Raw genomic sequence first — 17,950 nt, 5'->3', positions numbered from 1 at the left:
CACACAGTAAAAGCGTATATATAAAGTTTCAACTCAAATAATGTGTTTTACAAAAATGTTAATTTTTTTTATCAACAAAAAATTAATTCAATTAAAAAAATATTTTAGAGTGTTTCAACCTTATAAAAAAATAACTTCATTTTAAATCTAAAATCAACATAAAGTAACCCAATTCATATATCGTATTTGATCCAAAAAAATATAAATTGGGCTGTATGTTGATTTCATTTGTAATTTATGTAAAAAATGTTGGTGCGGGGGTTGTTTATAAAAAGAGGGTTTTACTTTAGCAACATGACACGTTTGCTTTCATGGTTTTTTTTATTCATTTATTTCTACTTTTACGTAGTTTTCTAATGATATATATAATCTATGCGCAGTTATCAAATATTTCACGTGGGTTAAAACTAACAAAAACCAATGGTTTTCCCCTCTTGGGGTATATATACCATATATTAATCTTTCTTTTTACTCTTCTTTCGTTCTTTTTTTTATTTCTCTTAATATTATTAGTTTTTATTTCTGACTTCTCTTTGTTAAGAACTATGGATTCAAGATGTAATTAATATTTATACCCAAAATATTTTTATTAACTGACAATGTATAGAATTTCATATTGATAATATATTAACTTAACAAAACAATCCATTTCTCCATCATTCATTTCCTTAATTCACAAATAACTAATATTTTAAAGTTCATTCATAACTTATCCACTATTTTATAAAATTTAATGATCTAATCAATACTCATTGGATTAAAATTAACCTAATTTTTTTTTCTACAATTAAACCTTTCTTATATTTATTTTTTATTTTTTTAAAATATATTTCAAAAATTTGTTTTAGATAATGAAAAGTAATTAATTTTTAAAATATACTACCTTCAATGCTCTCTCTGTACGTACATACACACACATATATATATATATATATATATAAAAGGAAATAGGATTTTTTGTTATCCTAGATATGTGAAACATATGTCCACTTTCAAATGGATTAATTGTTAATATTGTTTTATATTATTAGTTTATTGTTAAAATTATGAATGAGATATTCACCTGTTTCTCATAAAAGTAAAACAAATAATTCAATTTTATTGTTGGTTGGAAAATGATTTATTAAGTTATGAGTAATATTATTAAATATAATTATTAATAAAATAGTTAATTGCAATAATATCCTTGAAATAAAATTTAAATTTATAATATCATTGATTAAAATTAACCAATTTAACTATTTTTATTATTTTTCACAAATTAAATATTTTTTCTTTCATACAAGATGAATTGAATATCTGTTCATGAAGAAATTATTAATCAATAGATTAAATAATTTTTTAATAGATCAAAATAAATTATTTGTATTTAATTTATCATAATTTGACTTCACTATATTAGATATGAAGTTTTTTCTACATTACGATTTTATAATATTGTGGACTTAGAATTTTGTGTGAGAGAGTTTTGATAATTTTCTTTTTGTCTTATTAGAAAAGTAAGCTGAAACAATATTTTTGTCTTATTAGAAAAGTAATCTGAAACAGGAAAAAAAATGAAAGTCAAATACATAATGGAAATATAGAATGTTTCAGCACATGAAAATTTAGAACTTGCCACTGACTGAGATTTTTCGTCCTATATATGCAGTAGCAGAATAAAACAGCTTAAAACATATAATATTTTAACAATTGTTTTAAGGAAAAATATAAAATAATTTGTCTTATGAACTAAATTAACTTATCGTTAAGTTAAAAATAAAATTTTACAGAAAATTGTGTAAAAAAATTATACAAATGAATTTTATCTTAATAAAAAATAGTTAATATTAATTCTTTTAAAAAAACTTAGAGCTGTATTATTTATTTGGCCACAGAGATGTTACGGATGGTTATGGAGATGGTAGGTTTGATATACCAAAAGAAGTTGAAAATTTCAATATTCAAAAGTAATTTATTCTTAATTTCTAATTTGTTTTTGACCCTTTCAAGTGTGTTCATCTTTGTTGATGTTGCAAATTTGGCAACTGCAAATTGTCACATTAATACATCAATGATACAGACTAAATTTAAGCTTTGATTTGTTTGTTCGCCTATCTTGGCCAAAAAAAAATCTGGTCAAATTTACAATTTACAATTTATAATAAATACAATTGAGGTTTTTATAAGATTCATATGCGAGTTTAAATAGGATTAGATGCAACTATAAATTAAAAAGTTGGTATAATTTTTTATACTTTTTTATAATAATAATAAATAATATTAAAATAATAAAATAACATCATATATGGTATATGTATTTAACAATACTACTTAGTATAAAACATGTCATATATCTCTATAAGATTAAAAAAATAGAGAGAGCCTAACAAAATATTAAATTCATACATTAGAAATTTAGAAAGTTATAAAAAAGAGTAGTCACAATTTATAAGAAAAGATTATTGGATCTAATTTTAAAAAAAATGTCACGATACATACTAAGTTTAAGTTTAGATGTGATTTACAAGAAGTGTGGATCATATATGAAGATTAAACACAATCTGCATAAGATGCATAAGAGCAAAAAAATCGTTCATCGTATATGAAGATTATACTGATAGGTATCAAATGAGTCAACATTTAACCGATCGATTGGGTTGAAACACATTTAAAACAGTTATAATAAATATTAATTAAGACACTCGCAGAGACTTCATGATAATCAGGACCACATCCTATTAAAATGGATAATGTCCCATGAAATCAAGGAACCTCCCTAGAATTCAATTAACAATAATATTTGATAAATTCAACCATCGTAACAGATAGCTCATGACCAAACACTATAAATAAACCATCTGCAAATGAGTAATGTACGTTTTTTTTATTAATATATACTCTAAATATCAAGCACTTACTTGATCGTCAGAGTATCTTTTGTTGGTCAACCCCGATCGAACACCAACAAATTGGGGAATGACCCTTAAAATCTTAATGAGTAAAGTATTGAAAACCAAAAGAGTGACCGAATCGACACTAACGATAATTGTTACAGTCAGTCTTAGGTATTATTTAAGTCCACTTTGTTTATACAAATACAAAGATTAAACACAATCTACACAAGCAAAAGAGAACATGCATTACTTGAAGAGTAGACAAAAAAATTGTATAACAAACAAGTGAAAAGAAAGTAGACAAAGTCTACACATGAAAATCACAATATATATTTGTAAATGCATGAACATCTAACAATCACACAAGTTGACTCACATTTCGGAGATGATTTTGACACAACCGGTCTATTTTACAAGTTTGTATGCTCAATTTAATGTATCCTATATTAAGTATGTTGAGGGTAATTGTAAAAATCGTGTAGTGAAACTTATGCAAAAAAATATGAATGTTCTATACATTACAAGAAAATCATTGAATAGAAACCAATTTTAGAAACAAAAAATAATTAGTTGATATATTAACTAAATTAGAGACCATTTTAGAGACTAAATTTTTTTTTTGATTTCTATATTAGTTTATATTTTTTATAAATAGTTTCTAAATTGGTATCTAATTAGCTATCAAGGTTTTTGCTACCAAATTTAGAATCTAAATTGGCAGTTAAAACCTTGGTAGTTAATTAGATATCAATTTAGAAACTATTAATCAATAATAGAAACTAATTTAAAAACCAATAATTTTTTTTCCTTTAAAATGATTTATAATTTAGTCACTATAATAATTAATTATTTTTTATCTCTAAAATTAATTTATATTTAGTGACTTTTACGCAAAATATGTAAATCCTTGCATGCACAGATATTCATAAGTTTTTAGGATTAAATTAAAAGATTATTTGTTATACTACTCAAAATTCATAATATTCTTTTATATTTCAAATTACACAAATTACACAATCCGAACTATAATATAAAATTTGTATTTCATATATTGTATAATCTTAAGTACAAAATTTTGTATTTCCGTAAAAGAAAGCATGACTCTCCTTGGTTTGAGGTACCGAAGCACTACCATATCCACCTAGAGTACTATTAGCATTGTGAGAAGTGAAAGTGTTAGAAAGCCATTTGGTCCTTTCGTCCCCAAATTTAACAGTACGGGAATGAGTAGGTGGGAAAGTAAAAATAGTTTCAGTGGGTAGGAGTCATAAGAGTGATGATGAATAGAAGGATGAACATGGAACAAACCTTGGTCTTCCTTCCCCACGTGAAGCTTATTGGGGCCACTGCTCCCAGCCCAAACCTTATAAAGAGATGAAGAAGGAGTGTGACTGAGAAGATGAAGAAGATGAAAATAGTAATTTTACCACTCTTGTGGGAGTGCAGGATGAAACCATAGGGGTGGAGAAGGAAATTTCCAAGAATTGGATGTTAAGATTTTAAAATTACATCTACAATATTTATTTAAAAACAAAAGAGGACGGTCCAGGAAATTTAAAAGATAAAAATAGACCCCAGAAAATATGAAAAAAAAAACATAACATAATATGGTAAGGACTGAAAACAAAAATGTCCTAATGTTGCTATTTGCCTATGTCAAAAATTGGTACTTATATTTAACATTACTTTTTTTATTTTATTTTAAGAAACCTATATTTTAATACATAGATAAAAAAAACTTATTTTTTTATCATATCATGGGGATAATAAAGTTTGAAGTTTTTTTTTATAAATAAAGTTTTCATGTTAGGCATTATTATGCAACTTGACATCTCAGCAAAGTTGACACCCCAAGTAACAACAATCATCGACCATCACATAAAAATAATATTAAAAAAAGAAAAAAAAGGAAAATACAAAAAAAATATGGTGAGATTAGACCAAAACCGATATGTTAACAAAAATGATATATAGGTAAATTATACATATTCATAAAGAACTCTAAGAATATACTAAATGGAAGTCTATTATACTAATGAAATGAATCTCTATGAATGAATCCTAAGTTAGCCAGCTTATTCGCACCGCACATGCATTCCCTCACGAAAAATATGAGTAACCCTAAACCTTATTTGTCCACAGTAATTAAGACAAGTGTTCCACCGATTACGAAGCATCCACGAAATCTTAGTCCTAGACGTAAATGCACCACTAACCAAGACATAATCACATTCAAGCCATACATTAGTAAAACCCATCTTTTGAGCTTCCTCTATAACATATATAACTCCATAAAACTCGACAACTAAAGCAATCTGAACGTTAATAAATGCAGAAAACCACCAATAAACTCCCTCATACTCCCATAGAAAATACCTCCACAAGTAGCAAGACCAGAATAACCCCTAGTCGCACCATCAGTGTTAATTTTAACTCAACCTAGTGAAGGAAACTCTCATCTAACAAGAAGATGACGAAAAACTTTACCACTACGAGTATTAATACCAAAAAAATTAATCACATCGGAATCCAACATATCATTTTTCATTAAAGCTTTAGACGAATTTCCCACTAGACACGTGAAATCTTTAATGACCGAAATAGCCCGAGAAACAACAATCTTATCCTGAAATCTAGCATAATTCTTCATACGCCATATCATCCAAATAGATAAGTGATTACAACAAACTTAATCAATTTAACCAAAGGACCATCATCACTCTTAATAAAAGAAAGAAGATCATCATTAGTAAAGAAATGAGAATTAATAAAAATCTGTCGAACCCAACTCCAAATATGTAAAGCAATAGAACATTCAAAAAAATAAATGTGGAATAGATGCAAACCTCTATTATGAATATGCTTATCTGTAAGAAGCTGCCCATGAAAAACTTTCCAGAGTACTAGAGTTTTGGAAGGAGGAATATATGAAGACCAAATGATTTTACCCCAACCATAGGGAACTCTTGGATCTAAGAAAAAATCCTAGCCGATTTAAGAATGAAACGACCAGACTCATCTATAGTCCAATTAGGAATATCATGTTCCTCCCTAATCATTAGTAAAAAGATGAGGCATATGCTTTAAAGACAAGAGAATATTCCAATCACAACCAATCCAAAATTGGGATACTGTATCCGGAATACTAGCACCATCAGATAATCATGAAATGTTTGATAAAGTAGTAGAATACCATTTATCATTCCAAAAATTAATAAGTGTACGTGTATCAATAGTCCAATTAGTATGATCAAGAATGGTTTCTTAAAATTGCTTAATTCTAGACCAAATAGAGGAGGATCTATAAACCATTTTAAGCTTATATTTTGATTTAAGAACTTCCTTTTAGGAGAAGAGACCAATACTTATTATTATAAGTAAAATTCCAAAGCAAGCTTAAGAAGATACACATTATTTTTATGATGGATGTTAATAATCTTCAAACCTCCATTATCAAGAGGAGAACAAATCTTAGCCCAATTAACTATAGTTATGCCTTTTTTTAAAATATCACTTGTCCAAATAAAATTTCTACACCACTGCTCGACTTGCTTAAGAATTGAAACATGCCATTTATACACATTAAAACTATAAGCTAGAAAGCCAATAATGACCGTATTAACCAACTGAATTTGACCCATCATGCTAATAGATTTTCCTTTTCAAGATGCTAGCTTCAATTTGAATTTATCCACCAAAGGTTGCAGAAAACGAAACTTTGGAGCACCAACAAAGATAGGCACCCCTAAATAATTAAAAGGTAAACAACCATGACTACAAGAGAAAAGACGTTGAATTTTGACAATAAATCTTGTAGAACTATCCATGGTGAAAAAACTACTCTTAGAATTATTAACATATTAACCTGAAAAAATCATCATATATTTTACTGAAGTACTTAAATTTTTATAAGAGACCTATTATCCTAAAAAAAAACAAAAATGTCTTCTATATGTAAAATACGAGAGAAAGTGATATAAGTTTGAAGTTTGTACTTCATGCAAATCATATAAACTTCACCACTATTAAGGTACTTGACCCTAAATTTACAGATAAAATTATAATAATAGGTAACTTATAATTTTTTTTAGATAAATAATGAGTGAATTATAAAACTAAAAGTGTAATATCTTATAATAAAAAATATAGGATAAAGAAAACATTATAAAGACAATTTTACATGATTTATAAATAAATAAGTGAATTAATTATAAATATACTAAACTATAAAATATATAAATGATACAAGAGATTATAGTAAAGAAAATAAATAGAATATAAGGACAAAATAATAAATATTGGGATATAACTTCCTCCACAATATACTCAATTAGGATATTATTTATCATGATAATCTTTATAAAAAATTATAACAAATAAAAGTGAATAAATCTATTGAGTTCTAGATAAATTGTGAAGAGTTATATATAATAATAATAATAATAATAATAATAAGATGTATATTTTTCTTTGAAATTTGTATAAATAATATAAATCTTTAGATTATTGACTTGTTTATTTTGATCAAATCTATTTAATAGATAAGATTATTTTATTCTACGTTAAGAAAAAAGATTTGATATTATTTTTCACTTTAATATTGGATGCATATTTTATCAAATGTTATTGTAATGCAAAAGATTTTATCCTATGTTAAAAAAAGATATTTTTTTCCTAAAATGTAAAAAAAAAAAAAAAAAAAACTTCTTTTACACTTTAAATACTGTGGTTAGTGCATATTTTACGTGTTATTCCCTTTTGCGTTTTTTAGTAAGTTTTATTAAATAAATCTATTTTGATTTCATTAAAAGCACTCAGTTTTGTTTCCATAACTATATCACTTTATTTGCAACACAAACACACCACGCTGACAACCCTAGAAATCAATTCCACATTATATAGAAAAAAAGAGCAAAGTTTTAATTATGTTAATGTGTATTCGTATTATATGTTTTGCATGTGCAAAAAAGTATAATTAATATAACTATTTTTGTGTGTAAATTATTCTAATTTTTTAAAATGACAAATATTTGTTGCAAATCAAAATGAGTCATTAGAATTTTTCTTCTATGAATATACTCAGACTATATTTTGCAACAAGATGAACTTGTTCTTACTAATTATACATTGAGAAAAAAATATTTTAAAAATTTAGTTTAAATTTAATAATAGACTATTTAACAAAATACGCACTAATGATTACAAGAAAAATTACAGAAAAAGTCAACACATACTAGAAAATTTATTGATCCTTGAAGATGACATTTCTGACATCCTGACAAAATGTATCACATAGTTCACTTGAAAATCCAGTAATAGCAGTTCTACAGCACGAGCATGAATCATAGTACCTATCCATTTGTTTGATGTAATGTTACTAAAGATTTTATTTATAATATTCATATTTGTTATTTTGATAATGTTTTGAACGGTGAATATGATATATTGAAACTTAATAAGGAATATTAACACTATTTTTGTTAGGTTCTTTTCTTTGGTTTATGTTGTAACCATGCTATACCAGTGATAATAAAGGAGAATGAAGAAGTAAATACATTAAACCATTTTACATTTTATAGCACTTACAAACATATATAAGTATGGAATTATTCTGATCCGACATCAGCTTCCCAGGCCACATCATTCTCTATAAATGTGGGGGAAAAACAAAAAATACAAAATTACAGTATAAAAAATCCATGTTTTTTTGTTATGTTCTTCTTCCATTATGCTATAATTGATGATGCTGTTGTTGTTGAAGGTTGACTAATTTAAAGTATGGTCCATTTTTATTCTCTATGAGACTTGAATGAGTCCCTTGCTCAATTATCTTTCCATCCTGTAAAACTGAGATTTGGTCTGCATTTCTTATGGTGGAGAGCCTATGTGCCACCATAACTGTTGTTCTGTTCTGCATTAATCTGTCCAATGCTTGCTGCACCACACGCTCTGACTCCACATCAAGTGCACTAGTGGCTTCATCAAGAAGCAAGATTTCAGGGTTCTTTAGAACTGCTCTTGCAATGGCTACCCTTTGTCTCTGGCCACCAGATAGTTGCACTCCTCGTTCACCTACTTTGGTGGAGTAGCCCTCAGGAAGACCACTGATGAAGTTATGAGCATTGGCAAGCTTAGCTGCTTCAATCACTTCTGAATCAGAGGCACCTTCTTTTCCATAAAGTATGTTTTCATAAATTGATGTGGCAAAAAGAGCTGGCTCTTGTTGCACAAGACCAATGTGTCTCCTAAGAGATTTCAGATTAAGTTTCGTGATGTCTTTGCCTGTAACAGTTTCATTTATTATTGTTAGAAGAATGTTACAGGCACCTTGCTTATGCATGCAAATGGGTCCACAAAACTTACAATGAAGATAAGAAAGTAAACTAAATTGACTCTTTCCTTTATGTTTTATGCAGTCCAATTTTTAGAGAAATAAGAAAAGTTTTATAAAAAACTTTGGAAAATTTATCTTATGATAATCTGTTTATCTGTGTATTGAACAAAGTATTTGGAGCTCGAAATCTTACCATCAATTAACACCCTTCCGGATATTGGATCATAAAATCTGAGGATAAGGGAGATCACAGAGCTTTTACCAGAACCACTTTGCCCCACTAGAGCAACACTCTTGCCTGCGGGAACTCTTAGACTGAAATCCTTGAAAATAATCACATCTGGCCTTGAAGGGTAGCTGAAATTGATTCTTTTGAGGTCAATTGTTCCCTCCACTGTTTTCAATTCTTCTCCTACATCTCCTACTATTCCTGACTTTCTATCCATCACTTCAAAAACTGATGCAACCATTTGGTTCCCTTTCAAAAGGTCTGGGGCCAGGGCCAAAGTCTCCCCCATAGCCAGTGCTGTTACTATCAAAACCATAAATGACTTCATAATTGATTTAAAGCTAGCAAGCTCCTTTGCCATCAAAGTAGATCCATACCTGCAAAAGTTTACACTCTAAGCACAAATGTAACCAGCATTTGGTGAGAGATTAATCCTACAAGTAGCCTATTTAAGACAGAATAAAGTTAAAACATCTACCACAAGGCAAGGCCATAAGATGAGAAAATAAAGAACTGGGAAACGCCATAGAATATGCCAGCAATTTGGCCTCGTTTAAATGACCGCTTAGAGGGGTCAACAAGCTCATTAGCATAAAGGTCAAGGACCTTTTCTTCAGAACAAAATGCAGCGACAGTGCGTATATTGCTCACAGCCTCTCCAGCGAGCATGTTGGCTTTTAGATATGCTTTGCTCAAGTTGCCACCATATCCTTTCATAAAAAGTTTCTGAAATGAACACAGGGAAGTGTTAAAACGCAGACAGATATGCTAGTTCTTTACTGTTGAAATGTTAAATAAGAAGGAAAATCACCTCACTGATATGACCACTAATGACAAAAGGATATGTAGCTATGACAATAAGTGTTATTCTCCAGTTCAAGATGAAGGCAATAATAAATGAAGCAACAACCAAACCAATATTCTGTAACAGAATTGTTGAGCGATCAACGACTATAGTTCTTAACAATGTTGCATCAGTCTCTAACTGCGATGAAAGCATAGAACTTGTGTTGTTTGTATCATCAAACCATCCAATTTCGTTCTTCAAGATAGCTGCACCCAGATGAAAAAGGGAACTTAATTGAGAGAGAGATCATCATGTTTGAGCCCCGATAGCTATGTATATAGTTTTCAGCTTTATATATATCAAAAGTAAAAAAGGCAATAATATATTGAATACTGAAAATACAAATGCCCCTTCAAAACATAATTCATCAGAAAATGGATTGATCAATTATATTACTGACCATGATTCACCGAATCCTTAAAATGTGTAACAACACATTATATACACTACAAAATAATGGACTTTTTGATACTTTCTCATTCAGTGTGAAATTGATTGGTGTAAGAAGCTTGAAAGGAAACATTTCATGACAAGAAATGTGCACGAGTGATGAAGAAAGTAATAATCAATTGATAAAAATTACCTGAAAACATCTTTTCTCTCACACGAAGGGTAAGTCGCTCTCCCATGATTCCAAAAGAAAGATGTTCAATAGCATGGACAGTGATAGTTATAACTGCTCCTCCACAGAAGAGGAAAGCAATTTTTTTTACTTCGCGACATGTTGTGTCCCAGTCCATATAGTATGATACAAGTGCATGAGAAATTCCAAGTGCAAAAAGTGGCATTTGTGCTCCAGCAATAAATGCGCATAAGGTCCCAAAAACCCCATAAAACCAGTCAGGACCAACCATAGAATACAGTCTTGCTGCTGAAACATGCCTTTTCTTGCCAGAATTTTCTGTTTCTTCAGCACAAACCCGGCCAATAGAGTCTTTATCTGATCGAAAACTACCTCCAAGGCTGGTGGTTGTACGGGATAACTCTCTTGAGTAGGTTATGCTGCAATCAAAAGAAATATATAATCATAAGCAGCATGTTAATGGAATTGTAATCCAAGAGGCAAATGTAAAAGACAACAGAAAGGTTAGCCTACAGAAAACATTGAACAGAAGACAGAAGCTTGAGGATTCTAATGTCAGATTTCTCTATAGAGTCACTTTACTCGACTCAAAAGTTAGACAGATAAATGTAACACTTTCCAAATAATACCATTACAAGATGGATATCAATACCTCATAAGTTACATCATACTGAACTAATCAATATGAGATGAAGAAACAACATTTTAGTTTTAAAGGAGTTTTAAACTAAAAGTATCAATTAACTTGTACTTTATGTTCAAAACTTTCATCGAAGAAGCTTTACATTGAAGTGTCCCAATAAAAATGAGAATGAAGTACCTTGGTTGGCGTCCCATGCTAGGACCAACTGATGGGAGGCGTTGCAGAGAAGCTGCCTCCTGGAGTTGAACGAGAGATGCGTATACACTAGTTGGGTTAGACATGAGCTCTTGATGGTTACCAGTTTCCACAATCTTCCCTCCCTGTACAACAGCAATCACATCTGCATTCCTAATGGTAGAAAGTCTGTGTGCCACTACAACAGTTGTTCTCCCAACCATCACACGATCAAGAGCCTCCTGCACACTCTTCTCGGACTCAGCATCCAGAGCACTCGTTGCTTCATCCAACAAAAGGATTGATGGATTTTTCACGATTGCACGAGATATTGCAATCCTCTGCTTTTGCCCTCCTGAGAGTTGTATTCCTCTCTCGCCAACCTGAACAAAAATGACTTAGTATCACCACAATCATCTCTCAAGGAAAAGAAAAACTCCACTATATCTACTTTGTGATGGAAAACCTCTTAAAGAACATACATAAATCATATATCTTACCTGAGTGTCTAGTCTATCAGGGAGATTGCCAATGAAAGACTGAGCATCTGAAAGCTTCACAGCACGCTTTAGTTCTTCGAGAGTGGCATCATCTTTTCCATAAAGTATATTCTCCTTGATGCTTGTAGCAAAAAGGGCGGGTTCTTGGTTAACCAGCCCAATTTGCTGCCTAAGCCATTTGAGATCAAGTTCCCTGATATCATTCCTGTCTAACAGTATCTGACCAGAAAGTGGTTCATAAAACCGTTCAATCAATGATATGACAGTGCTCTTTCCCGAACCACTTCCTCCCACAAGGGCTACAATTTTCCCTGAAGGAATGTCAAGAGACAGGTTGTTGAATATTGCTACATCTGGACGAGATGGGTAACTGAAACAGACATTCTTAAACTGGATGTGACCCTCCAATTTGCCCAACTTGCGACCGGTTTTTGAGCTACTTTTGCTCACTGTGTCCCTTTCTATCATCTCAAAGATTGGATAAGCTGCTGCCTTTGCTCGAATGAATGCAGTGATATCTGGTGCTGCCTGCCCAAGTGACCTGAGAAACAAAACATGACCTTCTTACATACTGTAATGTAGAAAAAAAAATGTGTAACACGAGATACAACCTTAAATTAGATCAAATCCATAGGTGCATGTGCTATCATTGAATTTCATTATATCAGCCTTATCTACCCTTCATTGCATGTATGTGCATGTGCAGATTTTTGCATGAAAATTGAAACAAAAAAAAAAACAAAGTATACAACTTATTCTACGAGGCACAATTATTATCAACTCTTATAGGATATCTTGTAAAAGATAGAAAGAGCTTACAGGCCAGAGATCACAACATTGAGCATAGTAGTGAAAGACTCGCCTCCATTTGCAATATTCTTGTGAACAACAATACTAGTGAACCAAACAAGCAAAGCCCACGATAGAAAAAGGACACAATGCATTGAGCCCAGGCCCAGGCCCTTTGCCAAACCTGCTTTTCTACCGTTTACATAAGTTTTCATGAGAGCAGCTTTATATAACTTTACTGCTCTTTCTTCTCCGGCAAAGGCTTGAACCGTTCTAACATTACCTATCACCTGAAAATCACAAAGTGTACAACATTGGGCCATGTCTAGAAGAACTAGCCACACATTATTGTTGCTACTATGATTGAAATTCATGTAAATAAGACAGTTTTCACTCTTAATTTAGTGACCTTAATTCCTGCCAATCTAATCTTCTGCATGAATTTCAATTAATAGTTCAAAAACATGTTAAAGAGTTTAATGATAACATATAATGTGTTGCTAGTTAGCATTGTTTAATGAACTATGGCAGCACCCTAAATAATTCAAACCGTATAGGTAGCAAGATTTTCTTTTATTGTACACCAGAAAGTAGAAGACAGTTGAAAACATTTTGTCAAAATTGTTAATTAATTACCTCTTCAGCGATTTCCCCAGCTCGAACATAGGCTTTTCGAACTTTTGCAATAAGGCCAATTGTGACGTATGCATAAAGACCTCCAGCAAGGGCAATCAAAGGTACAATTGAAAGCGTCACTAGACTTATCTGCCACACTCTAACAAACCCAATAATAAACCCTGCTATAAATCGGCTTATGTAGTGCATGAAGTTCCCCACCTGCAAATTCCAATCTTCAACTGTGATCAATCTTTTTACCAATGATAAAAGCATATGCATTCGTTAATTTTTAAAATACTTATTTTAGAAGTAATTCTCTATCCATGTAACGAGAAACACATCTAACGAAGTACACAGGAGAAAACCCATATGAAAAAAATAATTAATTTAGAATGTGCAACACCTTTTACAATGACAATAGGTTAAGTTAACAAGGTTTAATTGTCTTCTGATAAATAATTAATATTGAACTCTTCAAATGTTGCTCCATTATTTAAAACCATAGAAGTGGTTCAGTGAGGCACGGTGGTGGCTACGTGTCTGGTGAGAGGTCACACAACTAGTGTCGGTAGATGCTCATCATAATGGCATTCATCCTGAAGTAAGTGTTCGTTTTATTGGAGGCACATGCAGCTCAGCTAAAAAGCTCAAAACCTTAAAAACAACGCAACCATATCGACCGGGGGCATAAATGCTATCGAATGCATTAAATCCACACTGTTCGATTTTCACATATCAATGGTGTCAGAGGCAAAACAAAGGCAGAAGAAGGGTAGAACATAACCATATATAAGAAACGTCAACTGCTGAAGTTACTTTTCACCGCTTCAAGTGAAAGTCCCCAACCCACTGGCGCTGTTACCCACAGAGCATTTATTATATCTTAACTAGGTCTATTCAATGTTCTTTTTCAAAATATTTCTATTTTCAAATCTATTTTTCAGGGACATTCATTTTACTCTCATTACCCGTTATTTCTATTATCACTTTCTTAATGTTTTACATTGCACGAAGACAAATCTTCTTAAAAAAAAGTTATTTCTCTTACTGGTCTGGGGAAGCTGAAGAATTGGGGAAGGCTCATACACTAAAAATAGACCGGAAAAAGGTGAAGCGGCAATTAATAATGATTAATGAAAACCATTTTCACTAGATATATAGATTGAAGAAGCCAGAAAAAAAAACTGAATGAGGTAAAATTGAAATTGACAAGGGAATGAGATGATTAACATGAAACATATCCAAGAAATGCATGGAAGCAACAAGAAATATTAATTGCTTAAAATGCATACCTTCTCGGATAGTGCATCTTGAACAATGATAATGTCACTGGTGATGGCAGAAATAACCTCTCCCGTTGATGCTTCAGTGTCAAATAGGCTTATATCTTGATTCAACATTGACTTCAAATAAGCCATTCTCATCTTTGCAGCTTGACGTTCCCCAGTATGCATCCAACAAGCCACCTCTATATATATATAATCAATCCAACATCAATACTAATTATATTCTTTAGTTACTAAGATTTGATAAATTAAATCAACTGAGATATATAATACATGATTTTTGACTTGGCAATTTCCATACCTGCCCAAGATGAAAACAATATTGCTATACTTAGATACACAAAATCCAAAGAGTACTGCAAAATTGACAAAAAGTACCACATTTAAACATGCAGCTGGTAAGATAGTAACATTTCTTTAATGCAATAATTAAGTCCAAATTAGCCTTCACTTGATAGAAAACATCATAGTGTTGTTGTTTTTTTCCAGCCAAATAAGGTTAATTTGGAAGAGGACAGAAGAAAAGGTTGTTAGTTGTTGCTACAAACCTTGGCAACTTTGTGAGAGGCTTCCTTGGGGAAAAGATAGGCCAAGCCTATGACATTGATCAACTTGCCAAAGAAGATAAAGAAAACGGGAACAGAAGCACCATGTATACATGCCCCAACAGATCCAATGGTCATTAAGACACAGTCATAGAAGTCAGCAAAAGAAAAGAGTTTCAGTATAGAAACTTTGTGTTCCTTTTTGCTCTTAGCATCCACGGCCGAGTCACCGGAGAAGGTACCCCGGTCTGACATTTTGGCCAGAAAAAGAGAGAGAAAAAAATAGGAACAATCCTTCCCTGAAAAGTAAGCAAAAACTGGTAGTAGCTAACACCAGAAGGTGCCCTGCAAACTGCAATGTACGGTTGCAAAAGGCAGAAAGTGAAGATGAGAGAAGGGGAAAGAGGAAATGGACACGAAGTGATTTTGGTTGTGTTGTTGTATTGAAGAACGTAGCTAACGTGGAGAGAGTAGGAATGGGGTAGGAGGTGGTGGATGTGTCATAATATACAAGGTAGAAAAGAAGATGGAATATTTATTATCACCGAAGATCGATAGAATGTAAGGTTCACATTCAACTTATTAAGCTAGTAATAATAGTAACCTTAACATAATTATTATATAATAATATAATATGTACATTTTGATTTTGTTGTTTGTTACAGTTATTGAGCTCTTTCTTGGGTCATTGCGTGAGTGGTTCATACACTGATGATGATGAGCTGTGACTTTGCAGTATGCAAATGGACTCTCTTTCTTCTCTGTCTGCATTAAATTACATTGAGAGGTAGTTGTTGGAGTTTGCTATATATGTTTGCACGCAGAGTCTCCAAATAAGTTCAGCCGAGCTTGGCTGAGTCCGTGACTGAGATTCTACCATAAACTGCAACTACACAAAGCAAAGGAAGAAGGAAAGGAACCATTCAAAACCAAGCTCTGCGTGTTGCATTTTCCTTATTTCTAGCATATGAGTGCCAGATGCATAGTTCATGCAAATAAGGATATAATTACTGCAATAGTTTTGAAAAAAAAAACAAGATTCAAATATTTAAAGATGTGAAAACAACTAAGTATTAATTTTTGTTTTTACTTCTGTTGAGGTCCAATCTACGTGTACGTAATAGATTAACTCAACTCATGACACTATCTACTTACACCACAAGAGTTGACAAGGTCAAATACCTAAATGTAAGGTCAAATACCTAATGTAATCGAGTTTCTGATATACATATCCAGAAACAATAAATCATAAGTTGACTTAAGACAAAATTATTATATTTCTACGCTTTAAGCAAAGTAATATTGTCTTTCTAAAATCTTTATTCTCATGCAATACAAATTATTTAGTTCAACTTAATTAGACACTATAAATATAACCAACGTGATTGTATAAAATTTTTATTATATATTATTTAGTATAAGCATGTACTTAATCGATGCTGAATCACCTTTTCCGTAATTACACAAGAGACATGATTGAAATGTTATTTACTGGTTAAAGTATGAAAATCAATGCATAAAACTATATAATAACAATCATAGCAATACACAACAAGTTAGGTTTTGGTGGGGTTGGATATGTCGTGAACTGACTTCTTCATAGTTAGGTTTGGTCTTTTAATTTGCTTTTTTTTTATATACATGGGTTGGGGCATTTCTAGTATCTTTTTATTTTATATATTTTTATTATTTTTTATTAAGAAAACACAATAACAAAGTGACTAGCACAAAAACTAGACAATACTGGTATTAATACTCTTGCTAATTATAATAATGTAGAATGATTAGTATTATTTGACATTATTTAATGATAAGAAGAATGTGTTTTTGAAAGAAAAAAAAAATCTAGGGCATCCTTGATTGAATAGATTCACGTATCATATGTAACCATCATGTCCATGTGGGTGGGTGGCTAAGGAGAGGGATTTGAAAGCCCTATATCTTAATTAATCAAATACTAACCAGAATAAATATTTTTTTTCCGTTTTACTATTGAATTTTGGAAAACATGTTCATAATTAACATTTTTCTTATGGTATCACTGGCCATGAACTTTTTTCGTATCCAATAAAATCAAAGCCCCTTCAATTTTTGGATTCCATTGAAAACACCGAACGTAAAAGCAAAAAGAAAAAATAATTATATATGTTATATATAAACATTACCCTTACGAACTTATATTTATCAAAATAATATTTTATGAGTTGAACTAAAATATAAATGTTAGAAATGGTGTCATATTTGAATTTCATGATTATTAGATATTTATATAAGTTATCTTTATGTTAATTGTTTAGTTAATCAAAGCTTCTTTTAGAAGGTTTAATCAATCATTAAGTCCACCCGTGGAACTCAATTCCATATCTACAAGAACTACTTATAAACACTTTTGTATGGGAAATCGTCACTTTAAGAAGACATTACTCAACTAATCACAAGCCTAATTCAAATTAATTTCACATTTATATATATTGAATTAAAAAAAGGTTATTTAGAGAAGACGCAACACGTGGACAGAGAGAAAAG

The 17,950-nt window shown here is 31.1% G+C and overlaps 1 protein-coding gene across 2 annotated transcripts; it reads right to left on the bottom strand.

Moving 5' to 3' along the window:
• Window positions 1-8,406: 8,406 nt before the first annotated feature.
• LOC137811249 (ABC transporter B family member 2) lies at window positions 8,407-16,203 on the bottom strand. 2 transcript variants are annotated; one of them, XM_068612919.2, is made up of 12 exons: window positions 15,428-16,203; window positions 15,181-15,235; window positions 14,886-15,061; window positions 13,612-13,812; window positions 13,006-13,265; window positions 12,187-12,727; window positions 11,690-12,069; window positions 10,870-11,288; window positions 10,251-10,492; window positions 9,918-10,165; window positions 9,404-9,816; window positions 8,407-9,158 (listed from the first exon to the last, which is right to left on the bottom strand). In XM_068612919.2, exons 1-12 carry the CDS (start codon window positions 15,677-15,679, stop codon window positions 8,608-8,610), a joined length of 3,738 nt encoding a protein of 1,245 aa, XP_068469020.1. In that variant the 5' UTR covers window positions 15,680-16,203; the 3' UTR covers window positions 8,407-8,607. The 2 variants fall into 2 exon arrangements, with proteins under 2 accessions (XP_068469020.1, XP_068469021.1); XM_068612920.2 differs by lacking the exon at window positions 15,181-15,235 and having other exon boundaries at window positions 15,428-15,933.
• Window positions 16,204-17,950: the final 1,747 nt, after the last annotated feature.

This window comes from Phaseolus vulgaris, chromosome 2 (assembly GCF_051622355.1).
Source record: "Phaseolus vulgaris cultivar YP4 chromosome 2, ASM5162235v1, whole genome shotgun sequence".
Lineage (NCBI taxonomy): Eukaryota > Viridiplantae > Streptophyta > Magnoliopsida > Fabales > Fabaceae > Phaseolus > Phaseolus vulgaris.
Note: the sequence above shows the minus strand (reverse complement) of the source record. Positions and strands in the feature narration are given on the sequence as shown.

Coding starts and splice junctions, on each gene's coding strand:
- LOC137811249 (XM_068612919.2), bottom strand. CDS start 15,679: ATGTCAGACCGGGGTACCTTCTCCGGTGACTCGGCCGTGGATGCTAAG. Junction 12,728..13,005: donor AATGTTGTGATCTCTGGCCT/GTAAGCTCTTTC, acceptor TTTGTTTCTCAG/GTCACTTGGGCAGGCAGCAC. Junction 11,289..11,689: donor AGCATGGGACGCCAACCAAG/GTACTTCATTCT, acceptor TTTTGATTGCAG/CATAACCTACTCAAGAGAGT.